Source organism: Candoia aspera, chromosome 2 (genome assembly GCF_035149785.1).
Source record: "Candoia aspera isolate rCanAsp1 chromosome 2, rCanAsp1.hap2, whole genome shotgun sequence".
Taxonomy (NCBI): Eukaryota; Metazoa; Chordata; class Lepidosauria; order Squamata; family Boidae; genus Candoia; species Candoia aspera.
In genome coordinates this window covers 216456996-216479487 of record NC_086154.1, presented here as the reverse complement: position 1 = coordinate 216479487, position 22492 = coordinate 216456996, and the positions used below count along the sequence as shown (strand labels likewise).

Below are 22492 nucleotides of genomic sequence, written 5' to 3'. Positions count from 1 at the left end.
TGGCAGAGCGTTGAGGAAGGGATGACAGGTATGGAAGATGGACAAGCTGGCATGCATGCTCTGAGAGGGAATGGCACATGACAGCCTTGTTCAACTTGCCTTCTAAAATCACTCCAAATTTTGTTTCAGACAAAATCCCAAACAACTAAAATGTTCCAGATTTTGTTTTGGACAAACTGAGTCTGATCCAAAATGGTTGGACAAAACTTCTGGAACACAGTGGTTTGTAAGCTTGTAACAAAACTTCCCATTTTCTGCACATCCCTAAATGTTGGTAAACAAAATTTCTCCTGATATTTTTTCTGATACAAATCAAGATAGCAGAAATGTGGAATTACTCTAAGAGGTTTTTTTGTGCCAATTAAATTTTATTTGGAAGGGTTAAAAGCTGAAGTGGAAATACGGACTCAAATATACATGGTTCAGTTCAACTATGAAAAGTGCTTTCCAATGTGTTGTAGCTAGCAATAAACAGAAAAGGGTGTAAAGAAAAAATAACATGGGAATTAAGATTATATGAGCTGCATAGGGAGACAAAAATATGCCTGTATAGTGAAAAATTTTTTTATGCAGGGTTAGGGTTTCTTGGAAGCAGAAACATTCTTTTTAAGAGTTTTTAATTTTTTGTGTCTGGTCCTCTGTTTTCCCCAGTCCGTATGCTTTATCTCCCCTTGATTCTAGCTGGGCTTTTCCCACCGTCAAAACTCTCCTGCTGCTCTCTCCATTCTGGTATAGCAATGACTCCTGTGACCGCCATGTGATGGTTCCCTCTATGCCAGGTATCACAGGGACTGGTGGTCTTGTGGCACAGGCAACTGGAAATACTTTCTGTAGATGAGGATGAGATGGCTGGGAAAAATCTCAAGGGAAAAGGGTTTTTGCTGTATAGTCCCCTCTAGGCTTCCCTCAGTGTATTGTATGCCCTCTGCTGATCCTGCTTCTAGTGGCAGTGGATGTGAAGGGAGACACACGATCCAGACATTCACTCAACTCCTGCTTTGTTGTTTGTGCCCACAATAACTGCAGGCTCAGCAAGGGCAAGATGTAAAATACCTGCTTGTCTCGGCATCTCTGCAGACTGGCAGCAACAAAGGCAGAAGAAAAGTCCTATCTGGTTCCAAGTTTCCCATTTTTCAGCAAGTTAGGCCATTTACTTTGTACCATCTTATTGACAAACCAAGAGTGGAACTTCCCCAAAGTGACTTAGATAATTGTGTTCTCAATTGTGTAGTCACATGCAGTACCTACCTCAAGCATACAGCTTCTGTATCCAAAAAGCAGCACCTGCTGAAATAAATGCTACTTACTGGAAAAGGCAGACTTATACTGAGTACAGCGTGCTGATGGTTCTTGTTACTGCACACAACTGCTGGAGCCAGATTTATGCGATAACATCTCCAGCACAATCATGAATGCCAATGGGTAGGCAACTCTTAAGAGTTAGATTAATGTAGAAGAATGGGCTTTCAGTTTTCATAGTTAGGAAGTTGAGGAACAAAAGATATACTAAATTAAATGCTGATAAATCATAGAAGTTAGCAACTAGCTCTACTGGTCTGGCTAAAGTGGAAACACAAACATGAAAGTGGTCACACCCATCGCCTTTCTGTGATGCTGAAGGCAATCCTGACACTCTTCTAGCAAGTCTATGATGAAAATGTCTAGCAATGTAAAAAAAAGGGCTTTGCATCTGAACACCCTACAGAACTACAGACAACTGGAATACCAAAGAAAACAAGATGAAAGCACGCAAGCAGACTCCTGCAATACCATATCTTTGGGGGCTGATGCATTCAACAAGCTCAGACAAAATGCTTTATGGCTGCACAGAGGCTCTTGATTTGATTTTTGATTTCAGTCCCTGCTGCAGGAGCTCAGGATGGCACATATGGCTCTTTTGACCATTTGTTCTTACAGCAGCAACTGTTAGCCATCTTGAGCTGAGGTAGGTTACTGGTCTGAAGTTGTCTGGTGAGTTTCTGTGGATGAGGATAGACTAGGTTCAACATCTTAGGCACTACACCACTGATGTCAGTGCTCTATTGTTGATTTAAATGAAACAAGCTTTAATACTGTTTTAAGTTGAAAGGGCGGTGGGGAGATCAAAATCAAGAAAGCATATATACACTCAGAGGAATCCAACAGCTACTAGATATGATTTGCAAACTATTTTGGAAATGGGGGTTATCCAAGCCCATTCCTTTTCCAACATTTTCTCTCCAATAAGACTGCCAAGAATAACCTCTACATAACTTGATTTCCTGTGCCGTGGCATTTTTAAAAAGTCCTTTCAGGGATCTTCAATGTTGTAATAACATAGAGTTCTGTAATTACCTATAGTAATACAGTCTCAAGTTTTAATTCAGCTTCAATGAATATCTTTAATTCTGATAGGGTTCAGATCAGCTGACTGAAAATTCCTGATCAGATCAGTAGTGAACAGACTGGAAAATATGTGGTTTGTTTTTCTCAATTTGTGTGTCTCAAGTCATTTTTATGTACATAGCATAAGTACTCATTCACTTAAAAAACATGCATGTTAAATGCATCTCCATAAACGATCAAGTACAAAGAAAAACATCTAGGAAAAATGGTAACAATAGTATTTAATAGAAGAAAAGCAATGGCAAATCGATTTGATATATTCTGCCATATTGCAATTTTGTTCAAATCAGCATTGTCAAAATGGATGCATTTTCTTAATCTCAAACCCTTCATAGTACACACATACAACATCAAAAATTGTATTTCTGCAACCAGACTTTGGTAGCCCTTTTTACGATGGCCTTCCTGAATTTGCTGCTGTAGCAGCATTTTATAATACATCTTTCAGATGGAACCTTCTTTTCGAGAACTAATTTTTACATAGTCAGATCTAAGCGAATCTATGTTCTTTCCTACATTCAACATGTCTTCTGGGTGAGTTGTATTTATAAATGCACATCTTCAAAGCAGTCCAGAAATGCAAATGGATGCATATGGTAGCAAGAATTGTAAATCACATTTCTCTTCAGTTTTTTTTAAATTTGGCTCGCTTTTCTTTCTCTGCAAAAGAAGAGCAGGGCAACTAACCTATCCATTCAAGCAAATTAACTAGGGAAATGTTCTCTGTATTTTTATCACCTTGCCTAACAAGGACTTCAAAAAGATTTTGCACAACATGTATAATTTACTATTTCCTTCAGTCCCTTCTGGTACCAACCATATTTGTTTCTGCTGGAAGTAGTCTTGTGAATTAGATAGCAGAATAATTCCAAATACACTACAGGCATGAAGAATCCATGGGTCCCCAACTCTTTTTGCTATTCCTAGAGTGCTACAAAATTGTACTTCCAAAATTCAGCAAGCTACTCATTCTCAGCAGGAAATCAAATTAATTTCAGACATTACATGTCTATCACCTCATACCCTCCACCCCTCTTCAATAGAGTAAACAGGAAAAATTCAGCCCCTTCCTTTCAGTAACATCACTATCAGGCCTGTTGCTGAAAAATTTTAGAAATACCAACAAAAAGGATGCTGGCCTTATACTTCATTCAAATAAAGTACTAGCTTGTTTAGAAGACTACAGCCACACCCAGGAGATTTGTAAAAACTGCCAGATATACTTGCTATAGATTTCAAACAAAACCATGTTCTCTGCATTGGTTACTATTATTCAGTGCTTAGAGAACCAAGAAAATGCACTAATAACTTTGGCAATATTCTCTATTTTAAAACATCTTACTGAGAATTAAACTGTGATCAATTCATTGAAAGGGCATCTGGGTTTGCATAACTTAATAATGTTCATGATTAATTCCTTGTATTAAGGATGTTCTATCAGGTAACAAAAGATTCAACACTGTTATGAACAATAAAGGAGTACATACTTGCTAGGCAAGTATAGGCATATGAATTACAGCCCTTATAATAAAGAACATCTATTGCACCTTTGATAAATGCACTGATCCTTGAAAACCTTTACTGATGCCTCCATTTTGAAATCATATACTTAATGACACTTGGGGTGCTGTCTGTCCATTACGATCTGGATTAACTTGCATCTTAGTTTTACTGTATGTTCATGATGGCAGCTGCCTTCTTTTTTACTGAAACTCAAACAGCATCTTCACAGAAATCCAGAATGTTCTTAAGATTATTTTATAGTTTCTTAATTAAAAAAAAACTCCAGCTAAAGGTGTTTATTTGGATTTTAAGATGCAGCATTCCTCCACAGTCCTGTGTGTGATAAAAATCAGGTCTCTGTCTTAAGCCTTGATGCCGGAACAATCTTTATAGTCTTAGCACTGTGTTTTCCATCCACACAGTTGATAGATGTTTGTACCTTTTCTTCTAACAAGCTGTCCTTCGATCCATTTCGCCGCTGAAGTAATCAAATATCAGACAGAAGAAAATAATTCATTTTTGGTCTTCAATCCTGCAACAGGACTACTCTATTATGGGCATACTAGTTTATAACATAAACTTTGATGACTATTGTTCCAGAATTTAAAAGCAATAGTAAAAATTATTGTAAACATCTTTGCACTGTAAATATTCAAGCGTGATTAAAAGCCATCACTAACCTGGTGAGATACTGCAGTGGTGGGACAGTGAGCATCTGAGGAGCGGGTAACTGGTAGTGGAGGCACAAGTTCTGCTTTGGCACTAGAAAAGCAAGCAAGCTTCAAAATGCATGGTGCTTATGGAGTAAAAGGAAGGCACTGCAAAGATGTTCACCTTTGAGTAAATCATTCAGTTGCTGATTTTTATCTACACTAAACTTCAGAGATAACTGCATGCTTTTTACCTGGTTGTGTTAGAAATTCTTGATGAGGAAGCCTACCTTTTCATTTGATAGGGCAGGATGTCTAGCACAGTTTGCTATTTCTGAAGACAGGGTGGTCCATCACCCTGTCAGTAAGGGTGTAGATCACAGAACGAAGAATTCAGTAACAAATCAAAGTACACTTACCTTTCCCACCCAAGTTTTCCTGAATAATTTCCCAGGAAACTAAATACCCTAGCAAATGTTCCCCAAGCATCCTGTTATAAGCTGCATGCTGTCTAACTGGCATGTAACGTTTATAAAACCACCATCCACCTTCCCCAGTGATTAACATACTTCACTTCTGACAGAACAGATCTCTCTCCATCAGAGCACTGGGACCGTCGATAGTGGCGATAGCTTCGAGGAGAATGTGAGTGTCTAATGCGAACAGGATCACCTTGTGTCCTAATGAGGAAATACAATTTCCAGGAACAGATTAGTATTTGTTCCAAAGAAAACAGAAGTTGATTATACTAGAAAAAGCATTTCTTAAAAGTGTTACATCTATGACCAAATTCATTTATAAATTTTGTATATATATAAAAAATACTATGTGCCAACAAAATAGGAAAAGGATAATTATAGCCAAATTCCTGTACCAAAACAAAAACTTCCAAAATTAAGGCATTCACCAATAGATTCTGTAGATTTTTAAATTGTTCAGAGAAATATTTACAAAAACGAAGGTAAATGCCATCTTACAGAACATTCCTTCCTGTGAAGACTGAAGAAATGTGTCTTGGCTTTTGTTGCAACACAGATACATAGTAGAGCTAGGCTCAGCTCAGCTAGGAGTGTAAGTTGAATTAAGACTCCCATCCTAAAATCTCCCTATGACCTTGTAGCTTCCCTCCAAATGCTATGAAAATGGGTGTAGTCTTTGGAAGTTGGCAGGTAAAAAGAGCAATGCATGCAAGTTCATAAGCAGTAGAGTTTGCATTCTAGTTGCAGTGCAGCTTGTGTCATGATATCACATGTTTTGTCATCATAGTTATGTATAGACATCTGTGCATTCTGGAATTTAGAAAAAATGCATTCAGTCCTGCATCAGAAGTACAGGATTTCCCTACACAATAGAAGGAAAGTAATAAAGAAAATCAGAAAATTGAAAATTCCCTCCCTTCCACCATGAGGGGGGCAGGACTTTGAATATGGCAGTTCTTTCATCTTTGAATTCCCATTTAACTATTAGTTGATTTTGTGCCAAGTCAGTGTTAACTCTGAGGGACCACATAGGTATTTTCTCCAGGATAACTATACTTACCTATACTCCAGGATAACTATACTTAACTATAGGGTAGCTCTAATTGAGTTGGGAAATGCGAGCCACCCAATACAACTGACAATTGTTCTTTCAGCCTTTTGCCACATGGAATGTCAAATGGAGCTCAATTTTCAGAACTGCTGTACAGATTATTGAAAAAAGTATATATGAAAAAAGCTTTGGACACTATAAAAAGTAAGGTCTGTCTGTCTGAAGATTTATATCCCACCTTTCCTCTTAGCTTAAGTGCGGATCTACAATTTATCTCCTTAACACCTGTAAAATAAGTTGTGGGGGGATAGAGGTGAGCATCCATTGCTAAGGGTGGACTTGAACCCAGGCCCGGAACTAGGGTCTGTGTCACCTGGGGCAAACATGGATTCTGCATCCATTTTGGTGACCCCCCCAGCATGGCGCCTGGGGCACATGCCCCACTTGCCCCCCCTAGTTGCGGCCCTGCTTGAACCTGTGTCTGTCCCTGGTCCTAGTCCAAAAACATAACCTCTTTGCTTTCAGTACCCACTTGGGGGGTCTTAGAACATTCAGAATGTGCAATTTGGCACAAATGATGAAGTTACATCCTCCTCCAGTCAAAATACTTGCCATTATGTACCAACAACAAACAAGCAGAGCTACTGTAGGTCTGTGTTGTGCCAAACATTTTCAGTTATTCCAGCTCCCACAAAGCAGGCTGGGAGGCTATCATTTCCTGCCCCCTTTTTGTTCCAAGATAGGATGGGGGAAAAAATGAAAAAAATCTAGCGGTATAATAGAGGCACTACTCTGGATGGACTTGGAGAGTTGGCCTTTTCAATCCCCACCAATTTCTGTTCATTCTTCTTTCCACATAGCCACAGGAAGTTGAAGACAAAATGTCCATTGAGAGGGAATGCCTAGAGACTCCCATTTTTGCAAGTCCTCTCTGGAAAGGTTAGGATTAGCTAATTCCACAGTCAGCAGGGTGAACAGAGGATTTAGATTAACCTTATGCAAGACTGAGTCTATTTAGAGCTAGATCTATTTAGAGCTAGATCTTGGATTCAGCTAACTGGGTCAATTAACCTTTTTTCCAGTTCCCACAACTTGCGACTCCCATAACCCAGTTAAGTGTATTATAGGAAGCAAGCCTCTAAATACTGGAAGGTTGAGATAAACTGGAAAAAAAAAACTCTAACAAATTCTGAATTTAAAAAAAAAGTGAGGAAATTGATCAAAATAATTCAGCCAGCATCCTTTTCACTAGCTAACATTGAATAAAGTACAATATTATCATCTCTTTTAGAGTTAGAGTTTCACATACAGCTCTGTTTCTAATTCTATGACAAATTGTTAGGATAAAGGTTTAAATGTTTCTTTTTCATAAGACCTTTGATCCAAAACTTGTACCCAAGGAAACTGAGTAAATTGTGTAAGCTCTGAAGGTTTAATTGCTAACAAAAATATTTATCTAACAGAGAGAACACACCAGTAGACTTTTCCCTGAAATTTTGTTCATGATTTTTTAAAAATTCAGAACCCACTGAGAAGCTTTTAAAATTTATTTCAGCCTTAAAAATCACTTGTTGTTCCACACATTTTCAATAGCAATATCATGAGGTTAAAGTCTAACATAATGGCATGTGCATGTATGCACACTGAAAGAAAAATGTGCTGAAGGAAACATTTCATGTCTAGCCTTCATGCCTGTACTACTATTCTTTATTCCTACTCAGTGGTGTGTCAGAATCACATTGTGATGCAAAACATGATTCAACTCCTGTCAGAAGCACTTGTTCACATCACCACATGGAAGTCCCAGACGGCCAATTACTGGAATGAAACTGGAGCTTGATTTGAAAGGACCAACTGTGCTTTGGCAATTAATGATGCTATGCTGAGGAAACAAGGTCAAGGAGGTCAAAGAGTCAGTTTGAATGATCAGAGTAAGAGTACATTTTTACAAGTTTATAAGGAAAGGTAACTTGAAAGTGTTCCCCAAGTCTTGATGAATGGAAGTTCATTACTATTCTATGGGTTTCTACAGGTTTCTATTCTACAGCAAAATCACAGGAATGTAGAGGTACCACTCAAAGCTAAATTTGATGCAATTGTACCTAAATCCATTATCTGCCTCAGTCACACAGAAAGCGGAAGGTACTAAAGTTGATGTGAACCACTCAAGTGCCTGAGTAAAGAATGTGGAGTTTCCTTGCCCACATTTAGATTAATCATGCAATCTACTGCCTAAGGCACCTTTCCCAAATGGGTGCCCTCCAGATACATGGACTTCAAGTTTCAAAATACTTGGCAATTGGCAGTTTCCTAAATGCTGATTTTCTCCAAACAAAGCCCACTTCTGTGCCTGATGGTGACAGGAATATCTTACAGGCTTTCTCAACTTGATGCCATTCAGTATGTTGGACTACAATTCTCATAATTCACAGCCAACCTGAGCTAAACCATAGATGAAGAGGGACTTCTGCAATACCATATTTCAGGACATATCCTACACAAGTGTGACTCAAACAAAAAATAAGTGATTTTTTCACTTTTATTGGCTGTATATTATACACTTAGAAGCTAAGAGATTTATTTCTGGGAGGTTTGAAACAGAATAGATTTGTGCCTTTTAAAATTTAAGGTCGAGATTTGCAGTCCTATCTAATCATGGATGATCAGCTTCAAGCTATGTTCCCATATAGATTTATATAGGGATTACAACATTCCAATATTTGTGTCCAATAAATAAACTCACTCTATTTTAGTATATGGAATCTCTCTTAGTTGGTCCTCAGATAGGCCAGATGGATCCACGAGTTCTTTTCTGTAAAAAAAAGTTTTTTTAAAAAATTAACCACATGCATAAAAATATTATCTAACAGTAGGTACCCACACTTGCGGAAATACTTACTGAATGTGTTTCCATAATTCTTCTTTTGCTTGAACATCTGGGCTTCTCCTATATGCATTCAAATTTAATATATATATGTATATTATCAGTACTGTAGTATAATCCAAGCAAACATGAAATCCTTAAATTATAACAACCAATAACAGTGGTTTACCTAGTCAATACTTAAGCACAGGAATAATTTTTAATTTTTATATGTGGAAATGGCACCTTATGAGTAAGAAGTCCTGAGCTGAATCACTGTTTGTCTTCCTCAAATTCAAAAGATGTGTTTCCCTAAACTTCTAATAAGAAACAACTATTTAAGGGATCTTCTTGCTCTTACTGTTCAAGAAGTTAAAAACTGGAAAGTGAAAAAGTGGGAAGAGCTAATGGTACAATCAGGGTTAACACTGTTTTCTAGTTAATCAAACTTGTTTCTGAAAAAAGTTGCCATATATCTTAATAGCTTCATACCTCTTTCATAGAAAGATTACTTGATATCAAAGCAGCCAAGCTAATTATGAGTAATGAAAGATGCATTAAAGAGTTGCAAGTTTTATAGTTTCATAGAACTGTTTATTAGGCAAAATGGTTAAAAATCAAGGAGAAAAAGAGAGGTATAGCTTTTGTTAAGATGCATATATGATCTTGAAATTTTTCTTCCTTCTCCCCTTATTTTCCTGCTTTTCACCTTGCTTGATGAAGAGTTCTTGAAAATGTGAAAGCTTGAAAGTATTTTCTGTACTTTCAATTGACCTAATAAAGGTAGTGGAACCCTGATAAGAGAACTGCAGCCCAAATTTTTTACGAGGGCAAACAGATATTCTTCATAATTTTACTTTTTTTTTTCACTTTGGTCCCCTCACCCCAGTCCTTTGTACATTCCCTTTTATGTCCTCTGTAGTCTTGTCTCCCTAAGGAATACTGGTTAGCACAGGGGTGGGGAGGAGGGAAAGAAGGGTTTAATAGCATTTTTCAGCCCTTAATGCTAAACTTCTTTCTTCTTTCATTAAGACTCATTCATGCAAAGCAGCAGCTGTGAACTCTGCACTCATCTCAAGGGATCAGCTTCCTATTCTGAATCTATAATATAACTAGGCACCAAGCACAAGCAATCCATACTGAAAGAAAGCTTGAGTGAATTGTTCTGATGATTTTGCTACAGCCTCAATTACCTATCCAAGGCAAATCCCTCAAGTCAATAGCTCAGTCCTCAGCATATTCATAAACTGCATCCTTAGGCTATGAAAAACACACACACACACACAAAACTCAGGACTTGTTTTAAGCCTATTTGCTGAAGAACCATGGGGAGAAGTAATAAGCAAAATAATAGATAAAAGGCACTCTGATTTATAATAAACTGTGTGGGAGTCTTATTTATGTATCCCTGTGTAAGTAGCTTAATTGGGTCATATATAGCCCAGATTCAATACAAAGCACAAAAAATAAATTGGCTATGCAGGCCATTCCCCTTGTATTAGTAATAATAGCAAAAATCAATAGCATCTTTATTATCGCAAACTATGTAGAAAAACGTGTTTTGGGATGCTATATAAATAGTTAACAGACAGTTTGTGAGGGATGGACACATCCCACCCATCCTTGCATGAGTGAGAGAAACAAATTGGCTATTTAAGGGGGGAAATGCTAAAACTTATTTTATGCTTTGGAAGAACTGGGTTTCATTATAAAAAAATCAGAGAGCAATTGCAGAAAATATATCCTTAATGACTAGAGAGAAAGCATCACTGATTGATGTTTTGCATAACATGAGAAATGATATTTCTTTAAATGTTTTCTTAAGAAAAAACAACATAATTACTTTACAGTTCCTAGTAGCCTATGTCTTTAATTTTCTTCCCCCAAACTGAAGCGAGTGATAAGCACTTGAACTAACAGTAGCTTTCTGTATTAGGCTGCTATACCATCGTTCTGCAGGTATAGCCACATCATAGTTTTCCCTCTTTGCTAGCGGCAGTCTGTTGTGATCTTTCTTTTTAACTTAAAGCAGCTGTATGTTATTCTGTATAATTCAATTGCTACATTAGGAACTCAAGCTTTTTTGGGGGTGAGGAGAGGAACAAAAATTTAGCAGGCAGAAATACAAGATGTCTAATACCAATCTGACAAATCATTGGAGAGGTATCTGATACACTGCAATGTCCATTAAATTGCAAAGTATATCATTTGCAGCAATTTATTCATTTTCATGATACAAATTATGTAATTTGCATAAGGACATCATAAGTTTATGTAAAAGATATCTTCTGCACTGAGATATCATCATGCAAATAACAAAACAAATTTAAAAAACCCACAAATAACAAAAATGTAATTGCTTTGTCCAGACTACTTTAGATGCAATGGACTTTGTTATTTCAGGGGGATATTCAGACAGAAATTTGATCCTTTGTATCCCAAGTCTCCTAAATGGAGGCCTGTGAAATCAAGGTTTTACTGTATTCAGTTCATGGAAATCAGAAATTGTACAAGCTTGTTCTTCTGAACATTTTGAATAGATGCATTTCATCACAAGGGATAGATGAGATAATCTTGCTTATTATTGTATTTTTAACAACATTTTAAACTTTTCTCAGTCCCCAAAGCAAGTGTGTGTATACTATCAGTTTATCTTAATCAAATGCAATATAAAGCAATGACTTGCAACTAGACAACATTTTGAACATTTAACTATGGAATTTGCATGGCTCTTAATTCTAAAATGCCCTTTGGCAACACAGATGTTTGGCCTGCACTTTCAAAAATGAACTGCACAGTAATAGAAAATGGAGATTTTTGTGTGTGTTCACTGCTTTTTTTTTTTAAATCATTTCAGCTTCTTTTCCTGTATTCAGATATAGTACAACAACCCTCCCAAACAGGACAGTGATTATTTTTATTAAACCAAACTATTCTTTCATTGTAGTATTTAATTTTCTTGAAGAGTTACTCTTCTTCCTTAAGAGTAACTACTATATTGCAATAAATCTTAAAGAAGAAGAAGATCAAGAGATGGTCCAGCATGGTGAGTGGCGAGGAGTGAGCAGCCCGTGGAGGGCCCAGGGCTATGGTGAGCTGCATGGTTTGCATGTGAGGTGAGTGGCGTGAGGAAAAGCCTAAAGAGAGGCCTGGGCTACAGAGAGCACAGTGGCAAGGACTGGGCTGCGGGGAGCAGCGTGGCAAGCAGCATGGGCTGTGGAGAGACCTGGGCTGTTGGGACTTGAACATCCCCCCAACCTAGCTAGAGAGGGCAGAGGGGTGCTGGGATCCCTCCAGTGTGATGAGTGGGGCACTCCCTGGTGTGAGAGATGGGAAGGGAACCTGAGAGTGGATATGTGGAATGTACGTAATGACACTCACTCCTAAGTGAGAGTCGGGGTGAGGAGAAGCAGGTGGGGTGCTTCCTGCTGACTAGTGAGAGAGGCTGGTGAAGGGGGCAGAGTGGATTTGGGGGTGTTGGTTGGTTTCCAACAGTGCTGAGAGCAGAAGCCGAAGTGCTGGGGAGTCCACCACTACCCCGTGGCTGATTGGGTGTGTCTGAGGATGTATGATTGGATGGAGGGACTCCTAACCAGGGAATCTGGAGGTCTGGGATTGGGAAATGGAGATGGAAGCTCTGGGGGATTTAGGGCGGGCTATACCATTCAGGTGGTGACAGGAAGGGAATGTCATGATGGGAGTCAGAGGGCAGGCCATCACTGGGGAAGACACTCCCAGTGTTTGGTACTGGTGGCGTGTTCCGGCTCTCTGTACTCAGACCCAGGCCCTGGACAGCAGAGCCATGGAGGCCCTGGCTTTCGGCGGCTGCTTCTTAACACCAGGTTGGTTAACAAGAAGTCACCCTTTATATGTGATTTGATCATCAAGGAGGGGGCAGACCTGCTGTGTATTACTGAGACCTGGATGGGCCCTGAAGAGCAGGTACCCCTTTCAGAAATGTGCCCAGCTGGGTTTATGGTATGGCACCAGCCAAGATCCCAGGGCAGGGGAGGAGGGGTGGCTGTTGTCATCTAGGAATCTCTGGTGGTCTTCAGGGGTGCTGCTCCACAAGTGACTGGTTGTGAGACCCTGTTCCTGAAGTTGGGCTCCTGAGAACAGTTGGGATTGTTGCTACTGTACCAGCCTCTCTCCTGTGGAGCAACCACCCTGCCTGAGCTGATGGAGGCTGTCTCGGGGTTCACAGTAGAGTTCCCCACATTTAGGGTTCTGGGGGACTTCAATCTGCCATCCCTGGGGTGTGCCTCCAAGGTGGCTCAGGAGTTCATAGCCATCATGGCAGCCATGAGCCTGTCCCAGATTATTCAGGACCCAACTCGAGACAGTGGCCCCACACCGGACTTGGTTTTCTTGTCAGAGCAGTGCCACTGTGATATGAAGGGGGAGTTACACCTGTCCCCTTTTCATGGTCAGATCACACCCTGGTGACCTTGACGTTCTCCTATGCTGCCCCCCTCCACAGGGAGGTAGGACCCATTCATTTGGTCCACCCAGGTGACTGACAGACCCAACAGGGTTCCAAAGGGAGCTGGGGATTATTGTCCTGTTCACACACACAGACGGCCAGGCAGAGTTACTAATAAAATTCTTTATTGAATAAACTATTTACAGTAGCAAGTTCTTGCAATAGATTAGAGCATGTAATCCAATCCCAGGTGGCAAAGAACATCCAGGCAACACTGCAGAGTCAGACTGTGGCAAGGCAGCAAGACAGAACTTGGCCAATTCTCTGATTGAAGCTGCAAGGCTGAAAGGAGTTAGGGTACATGGCAAAGGAGAGGCTGAACACTTGGATTGGTGTCTTGGCATGCAGGCTGGATCAGGCTGGCACACAGAGGCTAGACAAGGCTGGGGTGGAGTATCTGGGCAGGTCTTGGTTCCGGAGACAAGATTGGACTTGGCTGGAGCGTCTAGGCAAGGCTGGGTTCTGCAGGCAGGACTGGACTTGGCTGGGATGCCTAGGCAAGACTCGGATCTGGAGATGAGGCTGGACTGGACTGTAGCATCCGGGCAAGACTCAAAGCTGAAGATAAGGCTGGATTGGACTGGAGGGTCTAGGCAAGGCTTGAACCTGGAGACAAGGCTAGACTGGGCTGGAGCACTTAGACAAGACTGGGATCTGGAGGCAAGGCTGGACTGAACTGGAGCATTCAGGCAAGGCTGACATCTGGAGGCAAGACTAGACTGGACTGTTCAGGCAAGGCTGAGACCTGGAGGTACACCCCGATTGCGTTGAAGTGAAGCAACGAGGCTTGGAGCTGGACACGAGGCTGTGCTCAAAAAGGATGGTGGGGAGAGGCTCTACTGGAACAACCCAAGCAGAAGGCTGTTCTGTGAAGGCAGAAGGCGCTGGCACTGGTTCCACACTGGCTACAGGCAAGGCTTCCGATGCTGGTAAGGATTCTTCTGCAGGTGCTGTGAGCTCAAAGGAGCAGTTGTCTCCAGCAGTTTGCTCTTGGTGAGCCTGCCTTTTTATTTGTTCCTTTTCGCACCATTTTCCCTTACCAGCCAATTGCACTTCTTTTTCTTTCGTGTGCTTCTCTGCTCTCCTCTCTCGAGCACTGATTGGAGGCTTCAAATCTCCCTCCAGATTTTGTCTAATCATCTCCTGCGATTTCTCCCACTCTGCTGAGTCACTTCCTGGTTTAGATTCTTCAAGACCTTGCTGATAGGTTTCATTTTCCCCTTCTGACTCCAAATAAGTTTTGTTTTCAGAGTGAGAAGCAGGCTCCAACCTCAGTTATACCCAGGGATCTGCTGCATGGTCCAGCGAAGGCCCTGGCTGCTGCTTGGAATAGGGAGGCAGCCAGGGCCTTGGGCGGGATTGCGCCTTTGTGACCTCTCTTGTCCCATCGAACCCAACACTTACTGTGGTTTACGGAGGAGTTGAGAGTTCAGAAGAGGATTAAGAGACATCTAGAGCACTACTGGAGGAAGACAAGGACTGAATCCAACCGAACACAAGCTGGAGCCACCGTTAAGGCCTACCATGTGGCAGTAAGAGCGGTCAAACATCAATATTCCTCTGCTCTTATTGCATCCGCAGAATGCCACCCAATGGCCCTTTTTAAGATCACCTGATCCCTTCTGGGGAAGGTAGGTCTAGTGACCCACCTGCAGGGCCGTGCAGAAGAGTTTTCTAGGCATCTGGAGGATAAAATCGCTCAGATCCATTCCAAGTTGGATGCCAAGCATGTGGCATGGCCTGTGGAGATGTCTGGGGAGTGTACTTACCTGGTTATCTGGGAACAGTTTGATCCTGTTGGGCCCAAGGAACTGGACAGGATCCTCCGGACTGTAAATGCCACCACTTGTCAATTAGATCCATGCCCCTCCTGGCTGGTGAAGACAGCTCGGGAGGTGAAGTGTGGGTGGGTCCAGGCGATGGTGAACTCATCCTTGAGGGGGGGAGTGTTTCTGGTTGCCTTTAAAGAGGCAACTGGTGCACCCCCCCCCACAAGAAACTGTTGCTGGATCCCGCTGTGCTGGACAACTTTTTAGGGAAGGTGGTTGAGAAAGTGGTGGTGTTGCAGCTCCAGAGGATCCTGGATGAAACAGATTATCTGAACCCTTTTCAGTTTGGTTTCAGGCCCGGATATGGGACGGAAACAGTATTAGTTGCACTTTTGGATGATCTCTGGTGGGAGTGGGATGGGGGCAGTGCATCCATCCTGGCTCTCCTTGACCTCTCAGTGGCTTTTGATACTATCAGCCACAGTATCCTTTTGGGTTGGCTTAGGGAGTTGGGGGTGGGTGGCAGAGTTTTGCACTGGTTCACTTCCTTCCTCTGGGGCCAGTCCCAATCCGTGTTGATAGGGAACAAAAGATTTGGCCCACGACCCCTCCTTTGTGGGGTGCTGCAGGGTTCAGTACTCTCCCCATTCCTTTTTAACATCTACATTAAACCACTGGGTGAGATCATCTGTTACCACAGGATGAGGTATCATCAATATGCTGATGATAGTCAATTATACATCTCCATCCCGGGTGATTTAAGTGATGCTGTGACCACCCACTCGTGGTGCCTGGAGGCTGTACAACAGGCTTCAGCTGAACCCTGGTAAGATGGAATGGCTATGGGTTGGGGGCTCCTCTGTATCCTGGAATTTACCATCTCTGATTCTGAATGGGCTGCACTGCCTCAGACACACCCAGTGCAGAATCTGTGGGTCCTCCTGGACACACGACTGCTGCTCAAAGAGTAGGTGGCAGTCATGGCCAGAAGGGCCTTTGCTCAACTTCATGTTGTGTGCCAGTTACACTCCTTCCTGGATCGGGAAGCCTCTGGTCAATCATTCAGCCTAGTCATCTCCCGTATAGACTATTGCAATGCGCTCTACATGGGGCTACCCTTGAAGAATATCCGGAAGCTACAGCTGGTTCAGAATGCATCTACACATGCCGTCTTGGGTGCCTCAAGGATGGCAGACATTAACACCTTTGCTGCAGGAGCTGCATTGAGTGCCAGTTTGATTCTGGGTACAATTCAAGGTGTTGGTTATCACCTTTAAAGCCCTGCATGGCATGGGTCCAGGTTACCTGAGGGACCGTCTCATCCCCATTACATCGACCCGTCCCACCCGGTCAGGCAGAGAGGGCATGTTACAGAACCTGTCCACGAGAGACTGCTGATTGGCAGGGCCCATGAAGAGCGCTTTCTCTGCCGTGGCCCTCACCCTATGGAATGTTCTTCTCCCAGAGGTGAGGTAGGCCCCCACTCTTTCTGGCCTTCCAGAAAGGGATAAAGACCTGGCTCTGCCATCTCACTTGTGGGGGGAGGGGGGAGCCAATCCTGGGGGTGGTTAGCGCCCTAAAGAGGCTCCCATGAATTTATGAATTTACAAATCTAAATTAAGAACTTTTAATATTGCCATCTTGGATTTTATATTTTATATTTATATTTGTATTTTAGAAGTACGGTTTTTTAGTGTATTTTAATTTGTATTTATTTTTAGCTTTATTGTAAACCGCCCAGGTAGTTTCGTGCGAGATGGGCAGTGATGAAATTTGAAATATAAATAAACATAACTAAATAAACTACATCTGGCTGTCAAAAGCTGATTTACAGTGTTCAAATTGACCACAAGAGGGAGTCTCTCCTATCGTATTTACCTAAGAAGTAAAAATTATATTAAGTGAAAACTTTTCTCATTTCAGATGTTTGAAAAGTTTAGCAGTTCAACATACGATCGTGATCTGTGCCTGGAACGCCGATGGATAGTTTCAGATTGGTTTTTTTCTTTTTGTCGCCTCAGCACTGCTTCCCACTGAGGAGCTGAATCAACCATGTCATTCTCTTGTCGTAACCTTTACAAAAATTAACATAATGATAACAATGGTAAGAGATTATGGGAGTTGTAGTTCAACAGATTTTAAAAGCACCAGGCTGGGAAAGGTTGGTTAGATGGACACCTTAATATTCTGGAAATTTAATCTTGAAGATATACACCAGTTCTATTTCATGATGTAACTTATTTAAAGCGTATCACTTGACATGCTTGCTTCTGTTTGAATGCCATTTTGAGATATTGAGCATTTATTCACAAACCGAATGCTAAAAGTAACAATATCATAAGATGACTGATTCTAATAGTTAGAGGTTTAAATAAAATAAATGTACTTCCCTAATGAACCAGCACATTTTATTCTATTTATTTACAAAACACTTCATGCCGCTTCAATCATAGACTTTAAGTGGCTTACAACCAGTGCAATAAAACAATCCCAGTAAAATAACAATCAATACTTATCAAACCAGAGATGAGTTATTAATTTTAAAAAGTTAACAAATAAAAACTCACTGGATAAGACATGGCATAACTTGGCATAACAATAAAGTTCATCCCAAAAGGTTCTGCAGTGTTTTAACTGCGCCCTGTGTATTTGAGTGAATGGAAAAGAAGGAGAGAAAAATCCAGACAGAAAAACAAAACCCAACACAATTTCATGTTGTGAAAAACCTAAACCCAATACCCTTCATTCCATCTTGCTAGCCAGGAGTATCCAGACCAAATTTACATCTCTCAGACTGATTTTTCCAATGATCAAACATTCCCTTGATAAAAACCATTGATGAATTAATTTCAAGGACACCTAATCAAGTCATCTAAGATACTGATTGCTCAGTTTGAATTCCTTAGTTAGGAATTACCCTCCTCCCCCCCCCAACAAAAAATGGCCTCTGGATTTTTTCTTCAAACTGCAGGCAAAGAATCAGCCTGTGTACCAGGTCACTTCCCTAAAACCTGCCATGGTAAGATATTCTTAAAGATTCAGGTTTTATTATATGTAAACTAGCTACCAACATTTCTGGTTGACTGTTTTAAAAAGCAATTGATCATTTCTGATTTATTTTTGTTTCGTTCTTTAATAAATGAAGTCAGTTGGAGCCTGGATAGATTTAATTCTTTTGCCTTGCCTGAGCAGGCTGCATCTCTGGGTTTCTAAATGAAAACTGTGGGAAAAAGACAAATTTTTCCCCAAAGATGAAAATAATCATAATGCCCATGGGGAACATTCAGGCTCTAAGTTATTCATAATTCTGGACTGCTTCTAATTTATCACAAAAGGGAGTTTGGCAGCCTACCCTATTTCACAGGAGCAGAAATACAATCTCCCCATTTTTTCAAATGAAAATTAACCAGCCAGGAAAATATCATTCATAGAAGCAGTTTTCCATTTACATCATAATCTGTAAATTAAATACAATATGCATTTGGTTAAAATATGTGCATAATTTTTAATCACCTGTGTCTCTTCTTTCGATGTTCTCTGTTAGAATTTTCTGATTCGCTACCACTGCTGGTATTGCAACGGGATCGTGATCTAAAAGGGAGAAAGGCAGAATAACACAAAAAATAAAACATGGAGTATGATCTCTCTCTCTCTCTCCCTCTCCCTTATTTGGCCACCCATCTCACACAAGGTGACTCTGGGTGGTATACAATAAAACCAACAATTAAAACATATTATAAAACCACTTAAAACATTAAATAATTAAACATAAATAAGAACAAGATTGCAAGAGGTTTAAAATCAGAATGTTACACGTGGTGCAGCCAACGTGTGGGCTCCCTGCAGCCAGGAGATCCCTATGTCTGATGAAACAATGTTTTGAGCGCTTTCTGGAAGGCCAAACGGGTTGAAGCCAACCTCACCTCAGGGAGGATGATATTCCACAGGGCGGGTGCCACAACAGAAAAGGCTCATCTTCTAGGTCCCATCAGATGGAACTCCTTAGCAGACAGGACCTGTAACATGCCTCTCCTGCTAGATCTGATGGGACAGGTAGATATAACTGGGGAGAAGCAGCCCCTCAAATAACCTGGCCCCACACCATGTATGGCTTTAAAGGTCAAAACCAGCACCTTGAATTGCACCTGGAAGCAAACTGGTAGCCAGTGCAGTTCACAGAGCAGAGGTGTAACATGTGTCCTCCTAGGAGCACACACAACTGCCCATACCACTGCACTTTGCATCAGCTGAGCCTTCTGGATACTCTTCAAGGGCAGCCCCATGTAAACTGCATAAGTATGTCAAACTTATATATTTGAAAAAGAAAACAATGGGGAGGTTTTTCCCTATGGAACAATAACAATTATCATTGTCATTACTAACTCATTTTCAGTATGTTGCACTCTTCTGGTTACCAAAAATGTCTAAAGATGCACAAGTTAGGTGACTTGGAAAACTTCCATTATCATTCACCTTGTTAGCAAGCATAGCTGATGACAGTCTACAGAAAAAAATAGCCAAAATAGAGCCAAAGAGAAAGAAACCCCAAATTTGCATTAGGAAGGGAATAGAAAGAAAAAGTAAACCACAAACAGCAGAGATAAAGAAGCCTGTACAACAGCCACAGAAACTTTAGGGTCAGCTCCCACCTTCTTCTGAATGGCTGTGCAGGCTCATTTTCACTTCCACCTGAAGGATGTCGTCGTGAATGAGGAAACTTTGGTGATCTAGTTCGGTCACTGGGAGAATTATAAAGCCCACTAGGGTCAAAGAAGAATAAGAATAAAAAAAACAGACACCACCATTTTACAGTGGCTATCATAGCACATTTAGGTTTTTTACAATTACTTTATGGACAGAATAAAATACTGGTACTTTCTATCCCGACAGATACACTTTTTAAAGAGTGCACAGCCAAACTGAGGATGGTGATTCTGCTTTGAGGACATGAATACGCTGCACTGAACTCTTCAGCAAAAAATATTTATGCACAGAGTTTTGAAGACAGAACATTAAAGATATTTACAAATTCACACAACACAATAGAAGAGATTTTTCATTAAGAATAGCATTGGATTACAGGTCTTCCTTATAATACTGGAAAAAATAAACTCTCACCATTCCTGCCCAGCTATGCAGAGATAACAGACTTAACAATTTGCATATTCTTCTTACAGTTAGTTTTCATTAGTGCAGTTTGTCATAATTATTAATGGTAATAGGACAAGAAAAATTTGCAATTAACAAATGGACTCATGAAATAATATTTGAGAAAGCCCCCCTGAAATTTATTTTTCCAATGTTAAGCTGAAGATTTTAAGGAAACAGACTGTTGTCTCTTTCAAACAAAACCGTAAACATTTATAATTCCTGAATTTTAACCAATGTTTTCATTTTATAGACAGAAATGTTGGTTTTATATCAATATGTAATACATATAAAAATGATTTCCTCAGAGGCCATACCTTTATTAGGTCAACTGAAAGCTTGTAAAATAGTTGCCCAGGCTTTCCTGGCAGATGCATACAGAAGTGGTGGAGAGAATGGGGAGCAGAAGAGAAACCCCTTTGCAACCAACATCTACTCTCATTTCCCATAATTGAAGAGAATTATAGCTGGCTTGGCTACCCCTCCCTTTTTTACTTCCTTTATCCCTTTGCCCTGGAAAAGTCAATACTTTTTCACAGTCTTAAACTTTTGAAGCAGCAGCAACAAATGGTAAGGAAGAACAGCTACTGGTAATTGTCTTGAGGATAGGGACTAACTGTGTGGTAAGTCCAATCCAACTTTCCATATCAGCTCTTGGCAAGTGATAGAAAGGCACTGATTTTAAGACACTGGAGATATGACAGCCCTTCTCCCAACCTATGGCTCTTACTAAATAGCAAGGCACTTCTATCATTCAGAGAACTTCCTTTTGGTTACCATAACCTCCATTTCTACTGTATCATCAACATTTAGCTAACATGTCTTTGGATGTAACACTAAGCCAAGACTTGTTTTTTTTATTTATTTATTTATTTCCCACGTTTATTATTTTCATAAATAACTCAAGGCGGTGAACATACCTAATACCCCTTCCTCCTCCTATTTTCCCCACAACAACAACCCTGTGAGATGAGTTGGGCTGAGAGGGAGTGACTGGCCCAGGGTCATCCAGCCAGCTTTCATGCCTAAGGCGGGAGTAGAATTCACAGCCTCCTGGTTTCTAGCCCATTGCCTTAACCACTAGACCAAACTGGCTCTTTGTTTAACAAAGTTTGTAAATGGTTCAAGAAACCAAGTTTGCAATAATCATGATTTCTTATGAAATGTGGATTGTTTTTGCTCTGCCACAGGTACTTCTTTGTACAAGCTTCCTTTCTTAATCAAAACTAACTGCAGAGAACTCATCCAGCAGTAGAAATGGAAAAAAAAAACATTTAACTGGGGTGGGGATTAGTGGAACCATAAATAATCTATCTTCAGTATTAATCTTTTATTCTCTTCACAGTGTATTATTTTGCACTATGTGGGTGCAACCATCAGGAAATCCTATTTAAAACACAATGCTTACTGAGATTTCCTAACAACACAGGCATTTTCCCCCTTTCTCCTTGCAAAAACAATCGCAAAAGATATAGGCACTCTGGTATGGGAAGAACTCTAGATAAGGGAGGAGTTGCATTGCTAAAGACTCATTGCCAGGAAGAATGCCAGAGATTATTGTTTGGGGAAATTCAAGAGCAGTTCAAACCTGAGAAGTTGGACAATGCAGAAACAAGGAAAAAGTGATTTTGTTTCCAGGTTCAGACAACAATTGGCTGAAGCAAATCAGGACCTGTCAACTAACATCAAGCAATCCTTTCAGTTTGGATTTAGTATGGGTGCAAACAATCAATGGTTAAGCTAAGCAGATTTTGACGTAGCATTATAGCACATAGATGCCTGCAAATAAATCAGTTCTGATACCATGTGTGCATTCTGTTCTAAGCACAGGCTTACCTCTGAGGACAGTTTTCTTCCCATGGTGCACTGGTTTTACTTCTTTGAGTTTCTGGGCTGCTTTCATTTCTTGACTTTTTAAAACTGGTAAGCACAAAAAAGCAAATTTAATTTAGAACTATCAACTTGTGGAAATAAGCAAGCATAAATTTCACACGACAAGCTCAAACAATTATTTCTAAAGAATTTTCATGATGTAGTACTTTTGCCACAATTATCTTGGGGACTGAATCATCGGGCATTTGATATTGCTCTCTTTGTTCAAGTGATACAGAATATTATCTGTGCTTTTCCATACCATACATCAGAGGAAAACAGAACAACC

The 22492-nt window shown here is 40.5% G+C and overlaps 1 protein-coding gene across 2 annotated transcripts in view; it reads right to left on the bottom strand.

Annotated features, from left to right (window-relative positions):
* Nucleotides 1–2589: 2589 nt before the first annotated feature.
* Nucleotides 2590–22492, bottom strand: part of EPB41L4A (erythrocyte membrane protein band 4.1 like 4A) — a 124184-nt gene continuing 104281 nt past the window's right edge. For both annotated transcript variants that reach the window (XM_063295362.1, XM_063295361.1), the window contains 9 exons: nt 22168–22251; nt 19833–19943; nt 18697–18774; nt 17137–17256; nt 8968–9015; nt 8812–8880; nt 5108–5218; nt 4569–4650; nt 2590–4366 (listed from right to left, as the gene is read on the bottom strand). In XM_063295362.1, the coding sequence (XP_063151432.1) occupies nt 4238–4366; nt 4569–4650; nt 5108–5218; nt 8812–8880; nt 8968–9015; nt 17137–17256; nt 18697–18774; nt 19833–19943; nt 22168–22251 (832 nt within the window). In that variant the 3' untranslated portion in view covers nt 2590–4237. The remainder of the gene's footprint in view (nt 4367–4568; nt 4651–5107; nt 5219–8811; nt 8881–8967; nt 9016–17136; nt 17257–18696; nt 18775–19832; nt 19944–22167; nt 22252–22492) is intronic.